Source organism: Anguilla anguilla, chromosome 7 (assembly GCF_013347855.1).
Source record: "Anguilla anguilla isolate fAngAng1 chromosome 7, fAngAng1.pri, whole genome shotgun sequence".
In the NCBI taxonomy this organism is placed as follows: domain Eukaryota; kingdom Metazoa; phylum Chordata; class Actinopteri; order Anguilliformes; family Anguillidae; genus Anguilla; species Anguilla anguilla.
Genome location: NC_049207.1, coordinates 36,793,604 through 36,810,431, shown reverse-complemented (window position 1 = coordinate 36,810,431; position 16,828 = coordinate 36,793,604). Strand labels below are relative to the sequence as shown.

General features: G+C 38.1%; 1 protein-coding gene across 3 annotated transcripts in view; it reads left to right on the top strand.

The window, feature by feature from the left end:
- The window catches only part of LOC118231949 (attractin-like), a 199,663-nt gene that overhangs the window by 27,035 nt on the left and 155,800 nt on the right, over window positions 1-16,828 (top strand). For all 3 annotated transcript variants that reach the window (XR_004766180.1, XM_035426369.1, XM_035426368.1), the window contains exons 2-3: window positions 6,238-6,321; window positions 6,841-6,954. Coding sequence is in view for 2 of the 3 variants with exons in the window: in XM_035426369.1 (XP_035282260.1) it covers window positions 6,238-6,321; window positions 6,841-6,954 (198 nt within the window). In the remaining variant the exon portion in view is untranslated. The remainder of the gene's footprint in view (window positions 1-6,237; window positions 6,322-6,840; window positions 6,955-16,828) is intronic.

Genomic DNA, 16,828 nt, shown 5'->3' with positions numbered 1-16,828 from the left:
CTTTTCACTCCAAATTTTGCCAACTTAGCTTGGAGACGTACTGTGTGCATCCAAATGAACAGGAGGGAATTGTAGTATCTAAGGCCCATTCATCCCTTATTCCCCAGATGATGCTATGGTAACTAGGTGCCACCAATACTGGCAGCAGTTGGCCATTGACATGGACTGGATTTAATACCAGTCCATGAAGGCAAGAAAAAAAATCACAAACCAATCAATTCATCTACTTACTCAATTACATCATAATTCAATTTTTAAGTAGGGGAAGAAATATGGGTGTAGAATCTTTCTTCATGATTTTTCTTAATGGATAAATTTTCAATGCTCTGGTTGTTTTTTAGTATTTTAAACCTGGGCTCTCATTGATATTGGTCATAACGTGTTATATTGATTATTAGCATTTAGCATTACCAAGTGGAAGGCTTACAGTATGTGCCATATTTATAGGCATCTTATCTTTGGAACTAGTGCCCAACATTCTACAACTTTGGATCACATTGATTAGGCCATCATTGACATAATCATGAGTTATTGTCACTTCTGAGCTGTCATTGCTTGAATTTATGACAGGAATTAGAATGTCCATACAACTTGCCCTCAAAAAATTTAAAAGAAAATGAAATCACCTTATAAGAATCTAGCCATGACTTTTTTAACCATGATTTAGGCCTATATATTTTGGAAACATCACCATTATGAACAAATTAAATGAAATACACAATCACACTTTTAGATCAGAACACTACCATACGACTACCATAATTCTGTTACTGAAGGCTGAAAATACAGTATTAAGTTAGTATCTTTCATAGCTTTAACATTTTTATCATAATTTAGATCAATTTTATGGAAATTAAATGTTAAAATAAATGAAATTCAGTTCATTTGTTGTAAATTACATATTTGTTGTAAATATACGTATATTTTTGGCATTTAGGCTACAATTTACCATTTGCAATTGAATTTCAGTTCATTTTCTGAATTTACTGAATTGAAATGGAATTTAACCCAAACACTTTCATATATCTATGCCCCATTCATTTTCAGACAGTAATAATAAAAGCACACCCTTCTGCATAATCATCTTTCTTTCTCTACCCTGGTAATGTAGCCCTTGTGTCGCTGGTGTTTTTTTTAGCTAAAGGAAAGGGAAAATTTCTCACAAATGAAAAGTGGCTGGCTACATTACATTATTGAATTGTTCATGGCATTTGTGTTGATACTATGGGAAAATATGACTGTAACTTTTTTGGGGACTATCTATTATGTAAACATTATGGTTAATTCCTGTCCTGTACGATGATTGGTTGATGATTGAGTAGAATCAATTAGTCATAAGCTTTACTTGATTAAAATGATGAATGAACATTCTATTGAGCTGTGCTATATATATGTTCATTCATCATTTTAATTGAGCAGAGCTTATCACTAACGTGCACCCTAGATATGAAGACACTGTAAGTAGTTTAACCACAATAGAAATTAGTCTTTTAAATCTTTAAGACTAATTAAGGCTCCTTGGCTCACTGTTAAGATTTTCAAATTGAGCTATCAGGTATTTCACTTATTGGTCCTTTGGAGAGGAAAGCGAAACTTAGCTTCAAATTAGCAGCGAAGGGCAAAATGAATACAATTCTATGTAAATGCTGGCTAAATTCAGAAATTACACTCTTTTAGTTTATGGACACAATAACATAGTAAATTATGGAAGTGGAAATAGATGTTTAAAAAAGTTTTTGATTACAAACAACTAACTTGTATTTGAGCCTATAACGATATATGTGGAATGGTCTGTTTTATGGAAATAGTCTGGAGCTTGAACCCATGTAACGCGATGGCTAGGGAATTGTTCTTGTTCCCTATTGCTTTATTTTTTCTGCTAAATTTCACTCACACTGCTCTTATTAAAAAATGTTCACAAGATTGAACTCTTGATTCCCTGATTTTTTTGTTCATTAACAAACATTTGTATTGAGAATGCTGATCCTAGTTCAGCATAGGCAGGTGGGCTCAAAGGGCAGTCCTCTTGTATGGTAAATGGACTGCATTTACCATACCATACATAACATCCGGAGAATCCGCCCCTTCCTCACCACCTACGCAACCCAGCTCCTGGTTCAAGCGATGGTCCTGTCCCGCCTGGACTACTGCAACTTGCTGCTGGCTGGTCTGCCAGCATCCGCCATCTGACCCCTGCAGCTCATCCAGAATGCTGCAGCGCGTCTGGTCTACAACCTCCCCAGACATTCCCATGTCACCCCCCTGCTCACTGACCTCCACTGGCTGCCTGTTATGGCTCGCATCAAATTTAAGACCTTGGTGCTTGCATACCAGGCAGCTAAGGGGTCAGCACCAGGATACATCCAGAGGATCATCAGACCCTACACACCAGCCAGACCTCTCCGTTCTGCCACCTCTGGATGCTTGGCACCTCCCCCTCTTCGTGTCTGTACTTCCCGCTCCCGTCTGCTGCCTGTCCTGGCCCCTCGCTGGTGGAATGACCTCCCCGTGGCAGTCAGAACAGCAGAGAATCTGACTACCTTCAAACGCAGACTAAAGACTCATCTCTTTAGGCTGCACCTCTCCCCACCCCTCCCTAGCCTATAGTTTAGCTCTACTCTATTTACCTCAATGTACCTAGTTAGGCTAATACGATCACGTTAGTTTTTATTTGGCAGGATTGTTTTTGTCTGATTCTGATTAGGCAATTGTGATTTCAGTGCTAGTTTGTACTTGGCAGGATTATTTGTTTGTTTGCTGAACAGGTTACTCTACAGGGTTGGAGTCCTGATCTATGTGGTCACTTCTGGCACTACGATCTTTACTTCACTCTCGTGTGTTTCTTTTGCACCTCTGCACCTTGAACTAATGCACTTGTTGTACGTCGCTCTGGATAAGAGCGTCTGCTAAATGCCTGTATTGTAATGTAATGTAATGTAATTTATATAGCGCTTTTGTCCAAAGCGCTTTACAATTGATACCTCTCATTCACCGGAGCATTTAGGGGTTAGGTGTCTTGCTCAGGGACACTTCGACACGCCCAGGGTGGGGCTCGAACCGGCAACCCTCCGACTGCCAGACAACCGCTCTTACCTCCTGAGCTATGTCGCCCCTATGCCTTGCCCATTCACTCATCATAAATGCTTTCTGCTTTCATTGATATGTAAATCATTTACTTATGTGATGGGATTTAATTATGTATTATTGGGTTTGCCTCATTTGTAGTCTATTAAACCTGCCTTTGTGTGAACATGGGCAAATTTGGCAATTAAGTATTGACCTGAATTTTTATGCAGCTCCCTCAAAAACAATTGGAGCTTGATTGGGTCAGGGTCAGTATTGAGTTCTTACATACAGAGTGGTAGGGAAAAAATCTTGTTGCAGCCTAAGAAACAATCAATTATTCCCTTGTGAAGGTGTGTGACTGTGGTACAACAGTAATCATAGGTTTTAATAAAGCAGGCAATGAAAGCCTCGTGTCTTTTCAGGATGTTTTGGCCTAACTTACCCTATGCAGAAAGTTCCCTCTCACATTTATAAATGTATTAAAGTCAATGCGAGTGGTCAGTGTCTGCTGACTACAGACTAAGAATGATGTAGTCATCATAGCCAATGAACAGTGCCATCTGAAAAGGTTCTGTAGGAGGTAGTGTTAGAACAAAAACCCCTCTCAAGCTGGGAAGGTAGGATTGCCAAGCACACATCTAATCAGTTGCCCGTATTAGGCTGGTTTATCAGTGCAGGTTCTGTTCAAAATTTTTGCTGTGATGGTTTCAGTGCCTTTTCAAATAATTATAAGCTTCCTTCTGAAAACACAACTAAATTCAATTAGACAAAAAATTAATGGTGATTTCATAATGACAGTGTGGGTTAACTGTGGATTTACATTTGTGAAATGGTTACCTTTGGAGCCCTTTGACTGGACAGATTCAGATGCATTATATGCAAGGACTTCCATATTTCTGTCCTTCCTTAAGCAACACAGCAAGTTGCCATTGTAGTTGATCTATATGAGAGGAAGCTTTCACTGTTGATTGCATGAATGAATTAATGAATGAATCCAATGCAACCCAAGTGCATCCAATCAATTCATCTGATTCACCAGTTCAATCAATCCAGTAAATCTATACAATGAATCATATCAACCCATCCATAGAAATCTAATGCTGGTTTTGTTAAAAAGTTGTGTAAGTTGCCCTGGATGAGATCGTCTGCTGAATGCCTGTAATGTAATATAATGTAATTTAATGTAATCATACAGAGGATGAGCTAAGAATTTTCACCTGGGCTTTCAGAATTCAAAGTCTACTGCAGGTTTTTCTAACAGAATACCACCACCGTGCTGCCTGTGAAACAGCTCAAGTTTTTACAGAAACTACCTAGGGGTTTAAAAACTTTATTGGGACTCTAAAGCCACCTGCTTTTAATATATCCTATTTTACTTGATATACCATATTGGCCTTTAGACCCTATTTAGTCATTTTCAGGCAGGGGCTATTTTAGGATTTGTCATTGCCCTGGAGTTAAAGCCAGTCTTCTAAATCCTGAAGTCACTGCAGTGCTCCAGAAGACACCTGTCAGGATATGAAAGCCAGGGCGTTGTGTGCCGCAGTCCCCACTGCTGGTTCTGGAGATCCGCAGGGCTTTAGAGGTGTCTTTCAAACAGCAGCTGACTGATACCTGCAGTGTGAAAGGATTGAAGTCTCTGCTCAATCAGTATTTCTAGCAAGCCTGTTCAGACAGGGGCTGGTCAAAGAAGCATAATCCTTGTGGAAATCATTTCTCCGGAGGGATGGATTCATAGGGAGGTGGTACAGGCTCATTATTCCTAATCGGTGCATTACTGCTTAATAAAAGTCTTTTTTATTATTACTGTGTGCCGCAACTACCCTCTAACTGCATCAATCTAACTGCTACAGGTAATCCAGGCTGGAGCATTTTTCAAGGTCATATGGGACCAATGGCTATTTTCTGACAAAGTTTTATAAAATGTTATAATTTAATGTTTGTAAAACTGTTATTAACATGTATTTTACATGTTCTGGAAAACGAATGGCTTGAAAATGAAAATAATGGCTTGAAACTTAAACAAGGACTTAAATAAGTCTTTAGTTTGATGTAGCTAACTAAGCTTGCAACAAGGCAATACATTCTTGGTACAGCTAAGGTGGTTGGTCCATTGTAAATCTTGAATATTTGGTGGCTGAAAGTTCACATACTCCAGCCAGTTCTTCTTAATTCTGTTCCTGTATTTCAAGATAGAGCTTTTGGGCAACACATGACAATGGTGGGTTTTGCATTGGTAGGAGGATGCTAATGTTGAATAGGATGCTAATGTTGTTAATCTTTATCAAGGCAATCATTTTGGAGGGCACTGTATTTCATGCGGGTGATATTCTCAGGCACCTCAAATGCTGATGTTTTTCATCTTATTCTAAACTGATCTGCTATCAGTTATTTGTTTTGTTCTTTATGGTTGTGTGATGTAATCGCAGTATTTTAAATGCTTTCATTTAATGTCATGTTTCATGTTTGATGACCCCAAGAAGTCATTGCCCTAGAAGTGAAGAAAAATAAGATTAATAGTCCATGCCACCCACGCCTTCATTAAAGCCTGAGTGCCAATCTTCACTTTGCTGTTTTTATGACATTTTCTTTTTCTGTTTTTGAAATTATACCTTGAGACTGCACTTCTGCCCCTTTGTTTTTACTGCAATGCATTTTGGGAAATACTCTCTGGTGCATGTGCACCCAGTTAATTAACTGATGAACCAAATTGTTGAGCTGGAGGGAATGGGTCAGAACAAAATGCAGCCTTTGGTATCCCGTCAGGCATTGAATGCAAAATCTCTGAAGGAGCTCAAAAGCACCCTTTACCCTTAGTGATCGACAGAACCACAGGGAAGCACTTTGCCTGGGAAAGTTCTCGGGGAAGTGGGATTCAGTGTTGGAATTGATGGTGATTGTTCTTATTATAGTAACTATTATGAGGTTATTAAGATTGCAACAATAAAAGCAGTGTTTATTTGGTTTGTGGAATCATGTTTTAAGGTTCCCTTGCTAAGTCTACATTTTATACAGTTTGTAATGCATTTATGCAATTGCATTTTACCCCTGGCAATTTTGTGGTGGATACTGTAAAGGTCTCTCACTCTTTCTCTTACTCTTGCTCTCTCTCTCTCTCTCTCTCTCTCTCTCTCTCTTGCCCCCTCTCCCTGTCTGTATTCCTATCTCTAGGCTGACAGGTTCCTCTGGTTATCTGACTGATGGCCCAGGGAACTATAAGTATAAGACCAAGTGCACCTGGCTTATAGAGGGACAGTGAGTATGATGCTGATAACATTATTATTATGTGTGTACTTTCTTCATGCAGTTCTTGAACATTTTCACTGCTGTTATCTAAAGGGTACAAGCAGCATATGTGTTGCCATGGTAGTGTACTTTATAGACCACCTGTACCATGCATTTGTTTATTTAAAAAAGAAAAACAATGAAATTATGCATTCTCAGTTGCAGGCTTGTAATTTTTAGATATCAGGTAAATTCACATGTTGCCTAAACAATTTTGTTTACTATATGTTATTGTTCTGTATATTTATTGTGCTATTGGTATTATGCTGTCTGCCTTCTTGACTGCATTCCAACAAAGTCACTTAAAATTCTCTAATGTAATGGATATATTCGTCTTGTAATTTCCAACAATACAGTGACAATTTAAGTATTTCAGTGTAGGTATGACCAACAAGATACAAAGCTGTACATTCTCATAGATATGGTTCCCTCCCATTGTGGTCAGACCAAATAAAATGGTTCTCTGTACCCCCCACCCCGCCCTTCCAGGCCCAACACTATCCTGCGGCTACGGTTCAACCACTTTGCCACAGAATGCAGCTGGGACCACCTGTATGTGTATGATGGAGATTCAATCTACGCACCCCTTTTGGCTGCCTTCAGGTACGCTCAGTCTGTCAGATTTCTCTGTTAAACACCAGGCCCTGTTCTGCTTGTGATTATGGAACAGGACTTGCGAACATAACATTACGGGCTTGAATCATAGATGAGGCATCCAGATTCTTAATCAAAATTGCTTCAATAAATCATAGGAATGAGCCAACATATTGTTATATTGAATTTTATGATACAGAACAGTGCTGGTACGAAATGTGCCCTTGTATCATTTATTGCAAAATTAAAATGAAAATTGTCATGTAAAAACAACGTTGACTTGATTTTAAGCTTATTTAAAGGTATACTATGAAATATTTGTAAATATTATGAAATTAACATATTCTATGATATCATATCTATGGTGCGCTGGCCATCGCTGTCTTTGCGTACATTTGCAGAATCCATGCTCCTCTGCCTGTATTTCTGAAATGTGTTTGGGATGTTTCTGGGTGTGATGCTCTTTTCTGGGGAGGGAAGGGGAAGGTGTGGCTACAGACCCTGTGAGGGGCGATTAAGTTTAATCAGAGTGAGCTAGCTATTGCAATGTCGGAGCTGAAGAAACATAAGTACAGCAAATCAAAACAACAAGCCTACAGTGCTCTTTCAAAAATCAGTGTCAACCTTGGAATTGCTTTTCCTCGATGGCAACAGCTGAAGTTCACAAAGAAGATGAAAAGCGACACGAGTTGGTGCACTTTCTGTTGGACCTTTATATAATGTTACCTCTAGCTATCCAGCTGGCTACGTTAGGTAGCTAGATTGACAAAGTCAAATACTTGAGGTGAGTGGACGAGGTTCAAGATGGAGGAGGGGACTTCTTTGATTGTAAACTGAGGGCAACAGCAAGGATAAAAAATCATGCATAGTATGCCTTTAAAATGCTATGCATATTACACACTGAGGTGTGGATCCAATAAGAAAAAATACAGAGCGCAATTCACCCACGAATGCACACATAAAATTAAAGGCTGGTTTTGCTGACATCTGCTTTTTTAAGTTAAGCAAATGCTGATTCAGCAACTGGAAGCATGTCTATTGTATTAAAACGGATTCATTTTAATTTGGTGTACAAATAATGATTATAGGATGAATAATAATTGAATGGAACCAGCTGCAGATGAAATTGGTTTTGTGAGCTGTCAGAATTTGTCTCCATACTGTTAAATAGCCTACTTAAAGTTATATCAGAAGCAAATTACAGTGGGGCAAGTTCAATGTCATCTTTATCTTCAGGCAGTTTGAGTATGCCTGTAATGTTGAATAATTTACAGTAGATCTGTTCTCTTGCATATCAAACATGTTAGTGATGACTTCCTCTTGAAACTGTGGCCGCTGTCTTTGTTTACACATTTCATGGCTTAGAAATACTACACCAAATTACTGTCAGGCTACAGGTCTTATTAAAATCCATACTTATTGCGAGTGGTAATTTATGATGTAATGATCATCTTTGTGAATCAGACATGCCCTGTTTTGAGCCCAATTTGCAAAGATTTGTCTTTTTGGTGCTGAAATGAATGTAACATAATTTAAATATCTATTATCCAGACAGTACACTGCATTGATACTTCCCTGGTAGTGTAATTGCGTGTGCTTTACACTCATTGCAGGTGCTTTGTAATCCTACATATTTTTATTTTTTGTAATCAAGGTTGCAAATACATCACAGTTCTTTTCCAGATTTCCCCCCTTGAATTTATTGAACTACATTTTCTATGTTCTTTTTGTGAATATACTGCCCCTAATGGATATTAAATATACTTGTTAATTCAGTTATTTACAAAATGGTGTATAGTTTATGTATAACTACTAAAATGTTTGCATTTTCACTGTAAAAGATACTTTGTTTTATTTTTGCTTCATTAAAAGTCTTTGATATATGGCAGGCATTTATATTTAATTTTCAAAGTTAAATTAATGGAAAAACTTAAGGCACTCTTATTTCCTTCGTTCAACATAAATGTATGTTTCACATTATCGTATCGTGAGAATATTGTATCGCAGACCACATTTTGGGATGCAAAGCGTATGGTAAGCTACGCCTCATGCCTAATAAATACATATGCACAAATGATAAAATGAAACATATTTGAAGCTAATGTGAAGTCTGCTTAACAAACATTCTACATTTTTATTCCCCCAATGTGACTTCCCTCCCTGTTTCTAAGTAAAGTGTTTAGAAAGAGCTGATGTGCTGGATAGAGTCCCCTGCTGCACAGTGCAGCCTAATGCCGGTGACTTTGGCTTGTAGGAAGATGGCTGACCAGCCTGCACTGACAGGGAGCTTCACTGCAGTGTGCTGTGGTGTTCCACAGACGCAAGGCCTCCGCAGCCACACTGCACAGACCTGAAATTCTCACACTATTTTACCATTGTTGCCATCGATATTTTGGAGCATGTCCGAACTCTGGTCTTGTAGAATTAGTCTTCCCTAACGGAGCTTGCGGAAACCTTTTATTTAACAAAACTGCGTGCATGAAATCCAAAGTTTCTGCTTATCATATTTCTCTCGATATACATAATCATCTTCCCTATCTTTCTGCTGTTCCCGACAAATTCATCACGCCTGGACATTTTCCAGTGCATTTGTGTTATTCTCTGGTTTTCTTTTTTGTGATCGATGTGTTTTTATTCAGATATATCATATCACAAAAAGCAATTACAATGCCACTCCTTTCCTCCCTCTCTCCCTCAAGTATAGCAATGCCCATCCAGCCCCCAACAAATCACCCTCTGGCTTTAGGGAACGATTGACAATATAGTTAAAATAAATTACATGAAGTCACAATAGTATTGACATAAGTAGCTGTTGAGTACCAAACATATAATTTCCTATTACTTCATCAATCCAAGCTATTGATAGTCACATTTAGATAATATTAAGGAAAGTGTTTACCCAAAGAGACAAGCACAATGGCTCCCAAGTCTGTGAAAGCAGCCTTTTAGCTGCTATAAGGCCAGCCAGGCATAAATGTTTTTTAAGGTAATATAAGTGTTTCTATGGTTTTCTAATCAATTGGTAAAAAAATAATCTTTAAATCTCTGCTAGGCACTTTCAGTTTTTCTCCTGGGTCCAAAATGTCCATCAGGCTTCATTTTTTGAAACTCAAAAAGCCTTACCCTTCTGTGTTTATGAAAAAATATGTTTTAACTATATTACCTAAAATTATCTTTGCAGTTATCTTCAGTTAACCCATTGGTTAATACATTTAAAATGTGTTCATATGGTCTGCTTGAATCATTATTTAAAATGAACATTTTGGATTCTAAAATTTATGGTAGGTGCTGTTTGTGGATGTTGGATAATGTGCCACATATTTTCCGTTATTTAGTCCTTCTTGGTACTTCCAGTGGAGGTTCTGTATTGGGCGTTGTATGTGGATATATCTGTATTCTTTGAGTTGCTTCTTTTCATTGTTGGTTCCCCACTTGCATTCAGCTGAATGATGCTTTTATTGGCAGGGTTGACCTCTACTAAGCAAACAATCCAGTAGGGCCAGGTGGAGCCCACTGTCAGTTTAAAATCAGTTTTATTGTCACATTTTCTTGATATTTTCAGTTTGGAAAGGTCAATGTTGAGGTTGCACAGCGCGGGCTGCATGACAGAATTGGCTGGACACTACGTTGGTCAGTTCTGGTGGTAGTTGTATGTAATCCAAATGTGCAGCATACTCATTCTTTGAAAGCTTTTGCTGCATGTTGACTTGCTCTGTTTTTTTTTTTTTTTTACAGTATCTTCCTCTTTCCCAGGTTGTTGCAATTTTGAAGGGGTTTCTAGAATGTAAAAAAAAAAAAAAAAAAAAAAAAAGAATTAAGCCCAAATATTTAGGAAGATTTACCCTCCTTTAGGAGGAGGATACTTATTGTATTTCCAGTGTTGAAGTAATTTAAATTTTAAAGTCTAAACACCCAATGGCGTCACCTCTGGCCTTTCTAGTGTTAAAGAATTTGCTGCCTGAGGGGAGCCCGGGGTCGGTTGTACCCTAAGAGACCACTTGCTCAAGACAGCATTTTCAAATGAACAACTTGATACTGTTTGTTAACTTTTAGTGATGATGTAATTAAATCTCTAACCACAAGGCACATTTTGAATTCAAACAGGACACGTTCAAAGGAACAACTGCTCCTAGGGGTCGCTTGTACGCATAGATGGGGTCAATTGTGCCCCTTACATAAAAGTGAACGAAAAGACACAAAAATATCACGGTGTCAGATTTCACGTTCTCCACACTCGCTTGTTGCTGGCGTCTCTTGTCTGCACACATCTATGCCGGTATCTCCCAAAGATGCCTAAAAAAACAATTTTCCACGCATCAATAAATAAAAAAATAATTGTTTATTTCAATAATTGTTATTTCCCCTATTCGATAAAGAGGAACCTAGATGCTGACAGGAGAGACACGTCAATGGGTAATTTATCTTGAATAAATTAATAATTAAAAACTGTTTTACTGTAGGCTATATGTATTGCAGACAGGAGAGTTGGTATAATATAACAGTTTTTGATTTTGCTCATTTACTCAGAATATATATTTAGCCTAGCACTATGACATTTTATTGTCATAGCATTGCAAAAGGAATTATTTTCATTGACCAAGACCATTTCATTTTGAACACGATTAGGCTTACGTACATGAAATCTTACATGAAATAAATGAAAAGTTAAAAGGTTAATTTGGCCACAGCCTATTTATGCATTAAAAACAAGCACAATCAAATAGCTTACTATACAAGCTAATCTGGTGTGTGCTTATTATAAATATAGGTGACCAAGTTTCTTTTCCATTAATCATTTGGTAGAGGACTGAATTGCGTGTGTATAATCCTGAAATGGCTACTGTAGCAGCAGTGTACGAAAAATTATTGACCGTGTTACATTTATGATGTGTTTCATTCATACCGTCTCTCCCCTATATCCTAAGTGAAACTAGCATGGATGACATTAGACTGCTCAAAACTATCTGACTACTAAGTTTCACAGTCTGACCATAACTTTCTATGAATAACTGTCTATAAACATAAATTTTTCTCAACTAAACACAAATATTTTATGGGTAACGTTGTCCCTATTTATAGCTTGTCACTACAATTTATTTTCATCTCCTTTCCCTTAAAATAAGAGCAGAGGTCTTTGAACTCAAGCAGCAGTTGTAGTTTATTTGTGAGCCCAGTGGTCAAAGTGTTAACAGTCAGATATGGAATTGAGTGCTCACATTTGCCACATTTGGTGGTGGATGTGAGAACAGCAAGTAGTTCCTGTGGAAAAACAACTAATACTATATGCAAATTTGCCTCTGCCTGAAAGATCTCTTGGGGTGGTAGCGCCAAATGAAACCCTAAACCACTGTTGTTCATAACCAAGTTATGAATTATGTTATCTGGTATTTAAATCCTACATTAAGCTGTTTCCCATTTGACAGATCGTTCCCATTATGCGAGGAGTTTAAAAAAAAAGTCAGCTGGAAACAGGGGCTTCACCAGCCTCGGTGTCCTCTGGGACTATACTCTGCCGTTCAACAAAGTGATGACCTTTTTGGATGGGAGCTTGTTTGTCTGTGATTTTAATAAAAATTAAAAAGCTAATTGCTTCAGCTGTGTTAAGTATGTAGAATCCAGCTAATATGTACAGCTGTATTTCAAAGTTATCTCGCATTCTATAAAGTGTTGTGTTCCAGTGCATTTTCTGCATGCCACATTTAATTTGATTAAAGGCTAATTCATGCAATGGTTGGCCACCATCGCTGCTAAGGCAGACACATTTCCACATTTGAGGCAGACTTGTCTGTTCAAGGTTAAAGGGGGCCTCTTTGATGTGGGCATGCTGTTTCTTATCTTTTCAAGCAGTTTGTGTTCTAATACCACTCTTTTTTTTCATGTCATGAGCTGATACTGGTTCCAAAGAACACTCTGAGGGCTAATCCACAAAAGGATTGTGATGTTTTTGCGCATGCTCATCCATCTGAAATAGCAGGGGAAAAAAATTAATGTATGATTCACAAAGTGCCCGAGCTGAATGGAAAGTACAGGGAAATAGCAGTAGTGCTGTGCGCTACTGTCTGGGTAATGGATATTTAAATTTTGTTATCTACAATAATTTCAGCGCCAAAACGACAAATCTCTACGCAAATGGACTCCATACCAGGCATGTCCATTTCAAAAAGGTGATTGCAAATCACCACTCGCAATAAGCACGGCCTTTTTAAAATGACCTGAAACATGGCGGAATACAATGTAGTGTGTTTAAAAGCCATGCAATTTTTAAACTTTTCAGTGACCGTGGCAGCTGTCACAGTCGCAAGAGGTAGATGCCTTACAAATTGCATGTTTGGCGTGCAAGGGAGCAGATCTGCTATTATTCGTCATTACAGACAAACTGGAATTGCTTTCAGCCAAGTACGACATTGAATGTGCATTTTGTTTTCTTTTATAACTTTGAAGTAGGCTGTTTCATTGTATGGAGACAAATATTTTGACAACTTCAATAACCATGTTACTTTAATGAAAATAATTAATTTGAAATGATCAAAGTCTATTGAATAGAGTTAAGCTGTTCTAAGAAATATTGAAGTGGTCCATTTGCTAGTCATTCAACTGCTCTCACCTGAAGCGCGGTGAGGTATTTCTTAGTCATTTTTGAATCACACTCTATATTATTATATGTGTGCCAAATTGAAATTAATCCCTTGTAAAATCAAGGGCAAATTTCCAATTGATATTATTGAATCAGCTCTTTTGCAACTTCAAAACTGAGCAAAACCTTTTAAAATAATGCAACGGAGCATGATCATTCTCATCAAGGTCAATTAATTTTTGAGGCAGATTTTTTACTTATTTTTTTGAATGATGAGCAAAACATAATGCTTCACAATTAAAAGCATAACATTATTATACTTATCTGTCCTTGCTAACTGTTCACTTGATTTCCATCAATATTTAATGAATTAGTCATTAACGTGCCACAGGTATTGCTTTAAGATGTGGAATAAACAGCACATTAAAAAACATGGTCTTGTCTGCAAATAACAGCTGGTTCCAGTTGAAAGTTGTTAGATTTTAACTGCATAGATTTATACATGTGAAGGGAGGGTGCACAAAGCACTGATAAAATGTGTGGCAATCATTTTAATAGGTGTGTGTGTGTGTGTCTGTGTGTGGGCATGTATTACTATCTTTGTGAGAACCAAATGTCCCCACAAGGATAGAAAGATGAGGAAAAAGGTGCAAGGTGGGGACCTTTTGCTGGTTCCCACAAGTTCAAGAGGCTGTTTTAGGGTTAGGACTTAGGGTTAGGGTTAGGGTTACAATTAGGTTAAGGTTAGGGTTAAAGCTAGGCATGCAGTGGTTGGGGTTAGGGTTAGGGTTAGGGTTAGAGGTTACGGAATGAATGTAAGGCAATGGGGACTCCTCACAAGTATAGCAATACAAACGTGTGTGTGTGTGTGTGTGTGTGTGTGTGACAGAGACTGCTTTGCTCTCGCATTCTGTGCATCATATACTATGCTACAGCCAGGTTTACTTTAATTAATATGTAAGGGTAATACAGTATTGTCCCATGGCCACCAATAGCGTGGAAGAACATGAACTGTAGGAGCATGTGACCAGTGGTGGTTGAGCCCCGTTAGCAGAAACAGATGCAATGGCAAAGCTGAAGAGGCCAACGAGTCACAATTCTCAACCATAGCATATTGTTTTTCTTTATTTGGTTATGCTCCTTTTTTGTTAGATTACATTTTAAAGACCTGTTTTTGTTTGAGTGTTGTTCAAAACTTTTCTTTGGGTTTGCTTATTTTAACCACCATCGCCTACCCTAAGCTTGCATCAAGACAATCCAAGCCATCAAACTGCAATCAATACGATAATATGATTACGCATTGGTATGTCTAAAGAATCTGGAACAAAATGCTTATGAAATCTGTTCCATATTACAATACTATAGATAGTACATCATACTATAAAACTTTTGTAATGTCTTTAGGGTAAGCGAAGCATTTTATTTCCCCCATGCCTGGCTGAAATAGAAAAGTAATTGAAGAAAGTAAAAGTTTTAGCCTCATGACAATAATTCAAAAAAATTTGACTGGCATTTGAATCTGTGTGCAGTTAGAAAATGAAAAGAGAGAGACTTTGCCAGAGATGTGTTGCACGCACATGCTCCTCTCACTATAAAGAGCTGTGAGATCCTTGAAAAAGGGATCAAATGGCCTATGTGTATTCAAATTAATTTCATCCCACGTCCCCTTGCTCAGAGCAACGTAGCTGTCACTCATTGCACAGAAGTTGGGGACCATTTCATTGTGAACAGTTTCTGTGAGAAAAGCAGTGTCTTTGAATCCCTCCCTTTCTATTGCTCGCTTGAGCAGTGTCCTTGAAAATCAAGACAGGTCTCAAGCAAAGTATTTAGTTGTACTTTTATTTTGAATTTCTTTAGAAAACAATCATTGCAAAACTTGTAACATGTACACTTCTATCATTTACAGGAGAATGTCAACAAGGACAACATATTCCAATGTTATACTGTCTAATAATGACAAAATGGGGTTAACTCATGGTAAGGATTAGGGATGGGGAATAGTTTTATATAGTTAAAGGTACAATAGTGCTGAGTGACATATACTGATTTAGATACCTTTTAAAAACGAATAATTGATCATCGTTTTGTCAATTATTTAATTGTGCCATTTTGATATTGTAGTCAGGAGGTGGATCACTGGATTCAAATATATTATAACAATTTTGTATAGAACAATAGAACATGTAACTTATAACAGGAGAACATCATTTTTTTATTATTTACACAAGCCTTGATTCATTTAGAATAGAATAGAATATCCCTTTTCCCCCAGGGGACAAGAAATTAAATAAACAATACACATACATACATACAAGAATGACATTACATTATATAATGTATATAAATTACATTTTGATATTTCTGAATTACATTTTACTAGTATTACAAATAAGAATTAAGAATTCTGTTAACCCTTTAAGGTGTAAGGCCAGTGTAACAACAATTTTTTGTGCAACTGTTGTTCCTTGAAACTTTTGTTGCATGTGAGTTGCACCGTGTAAACCCCCCTGCAACTCACTTGAAACTTGTTTGCATATCAGCTGCAACGAGTTGCAAACGTCTCAATTTTGTGTGACTAGTTTCATACAGCAGCCTGTCAAAATGCAGAAAACGTATTACGTCAAGGCGTCAGGGAGAGAACCCAACCCAGTGACGACAGACAGCTAAATTCAAATTGTTGAAAAACAAAATGAACAGAAGCAGCAAAAAATAAGGTGTGAAATTTACTGCTGGTCTGTGTAGAGCAGGGGTGCCCAATATGTCGATCACGATCGGCCAGTCGATCGCAGAGGCCATGCTGGTAGATCGCCATGTCCCTACGGCTTCTACCTGATAGACAGTTGCACTTGATTGACGTGAAATGTGGCCAACCTGCTGCTGTTGAGAACTTTGTTACATTAAGCATGTCCATTTATTTGTGGCATGGCCATGTAAATGTCCAATATTATGTCATAGCAACACGATAACTTGCATTTTATATGGGGGAGAGCAGTTGTGGTGACGCGATAAATTTGGTCCATTTTAGGCAGGGAATTTCGCTTTGAATATTGATAATGGATAATGGTATGAATCTAAAAGCTGGGATTTTGTCCAGATATTGGTGTAATGATACAATACAGGTATTTATACGTTGTGGCGCCCCGATCCCTTATCGGTGCTCCCCACGAGACCACCAGGACGGCCGAGCCCATCGACACCGGCGGCCGCTGGGAAAAGTGGTGAGTGGGCGGTACCTAGCAAACCCCTGTCTAGAGACGTTCAGGACCCTGGACAGCCCCCGGCAGACCAACTGAGGCGACAACCGGCAGC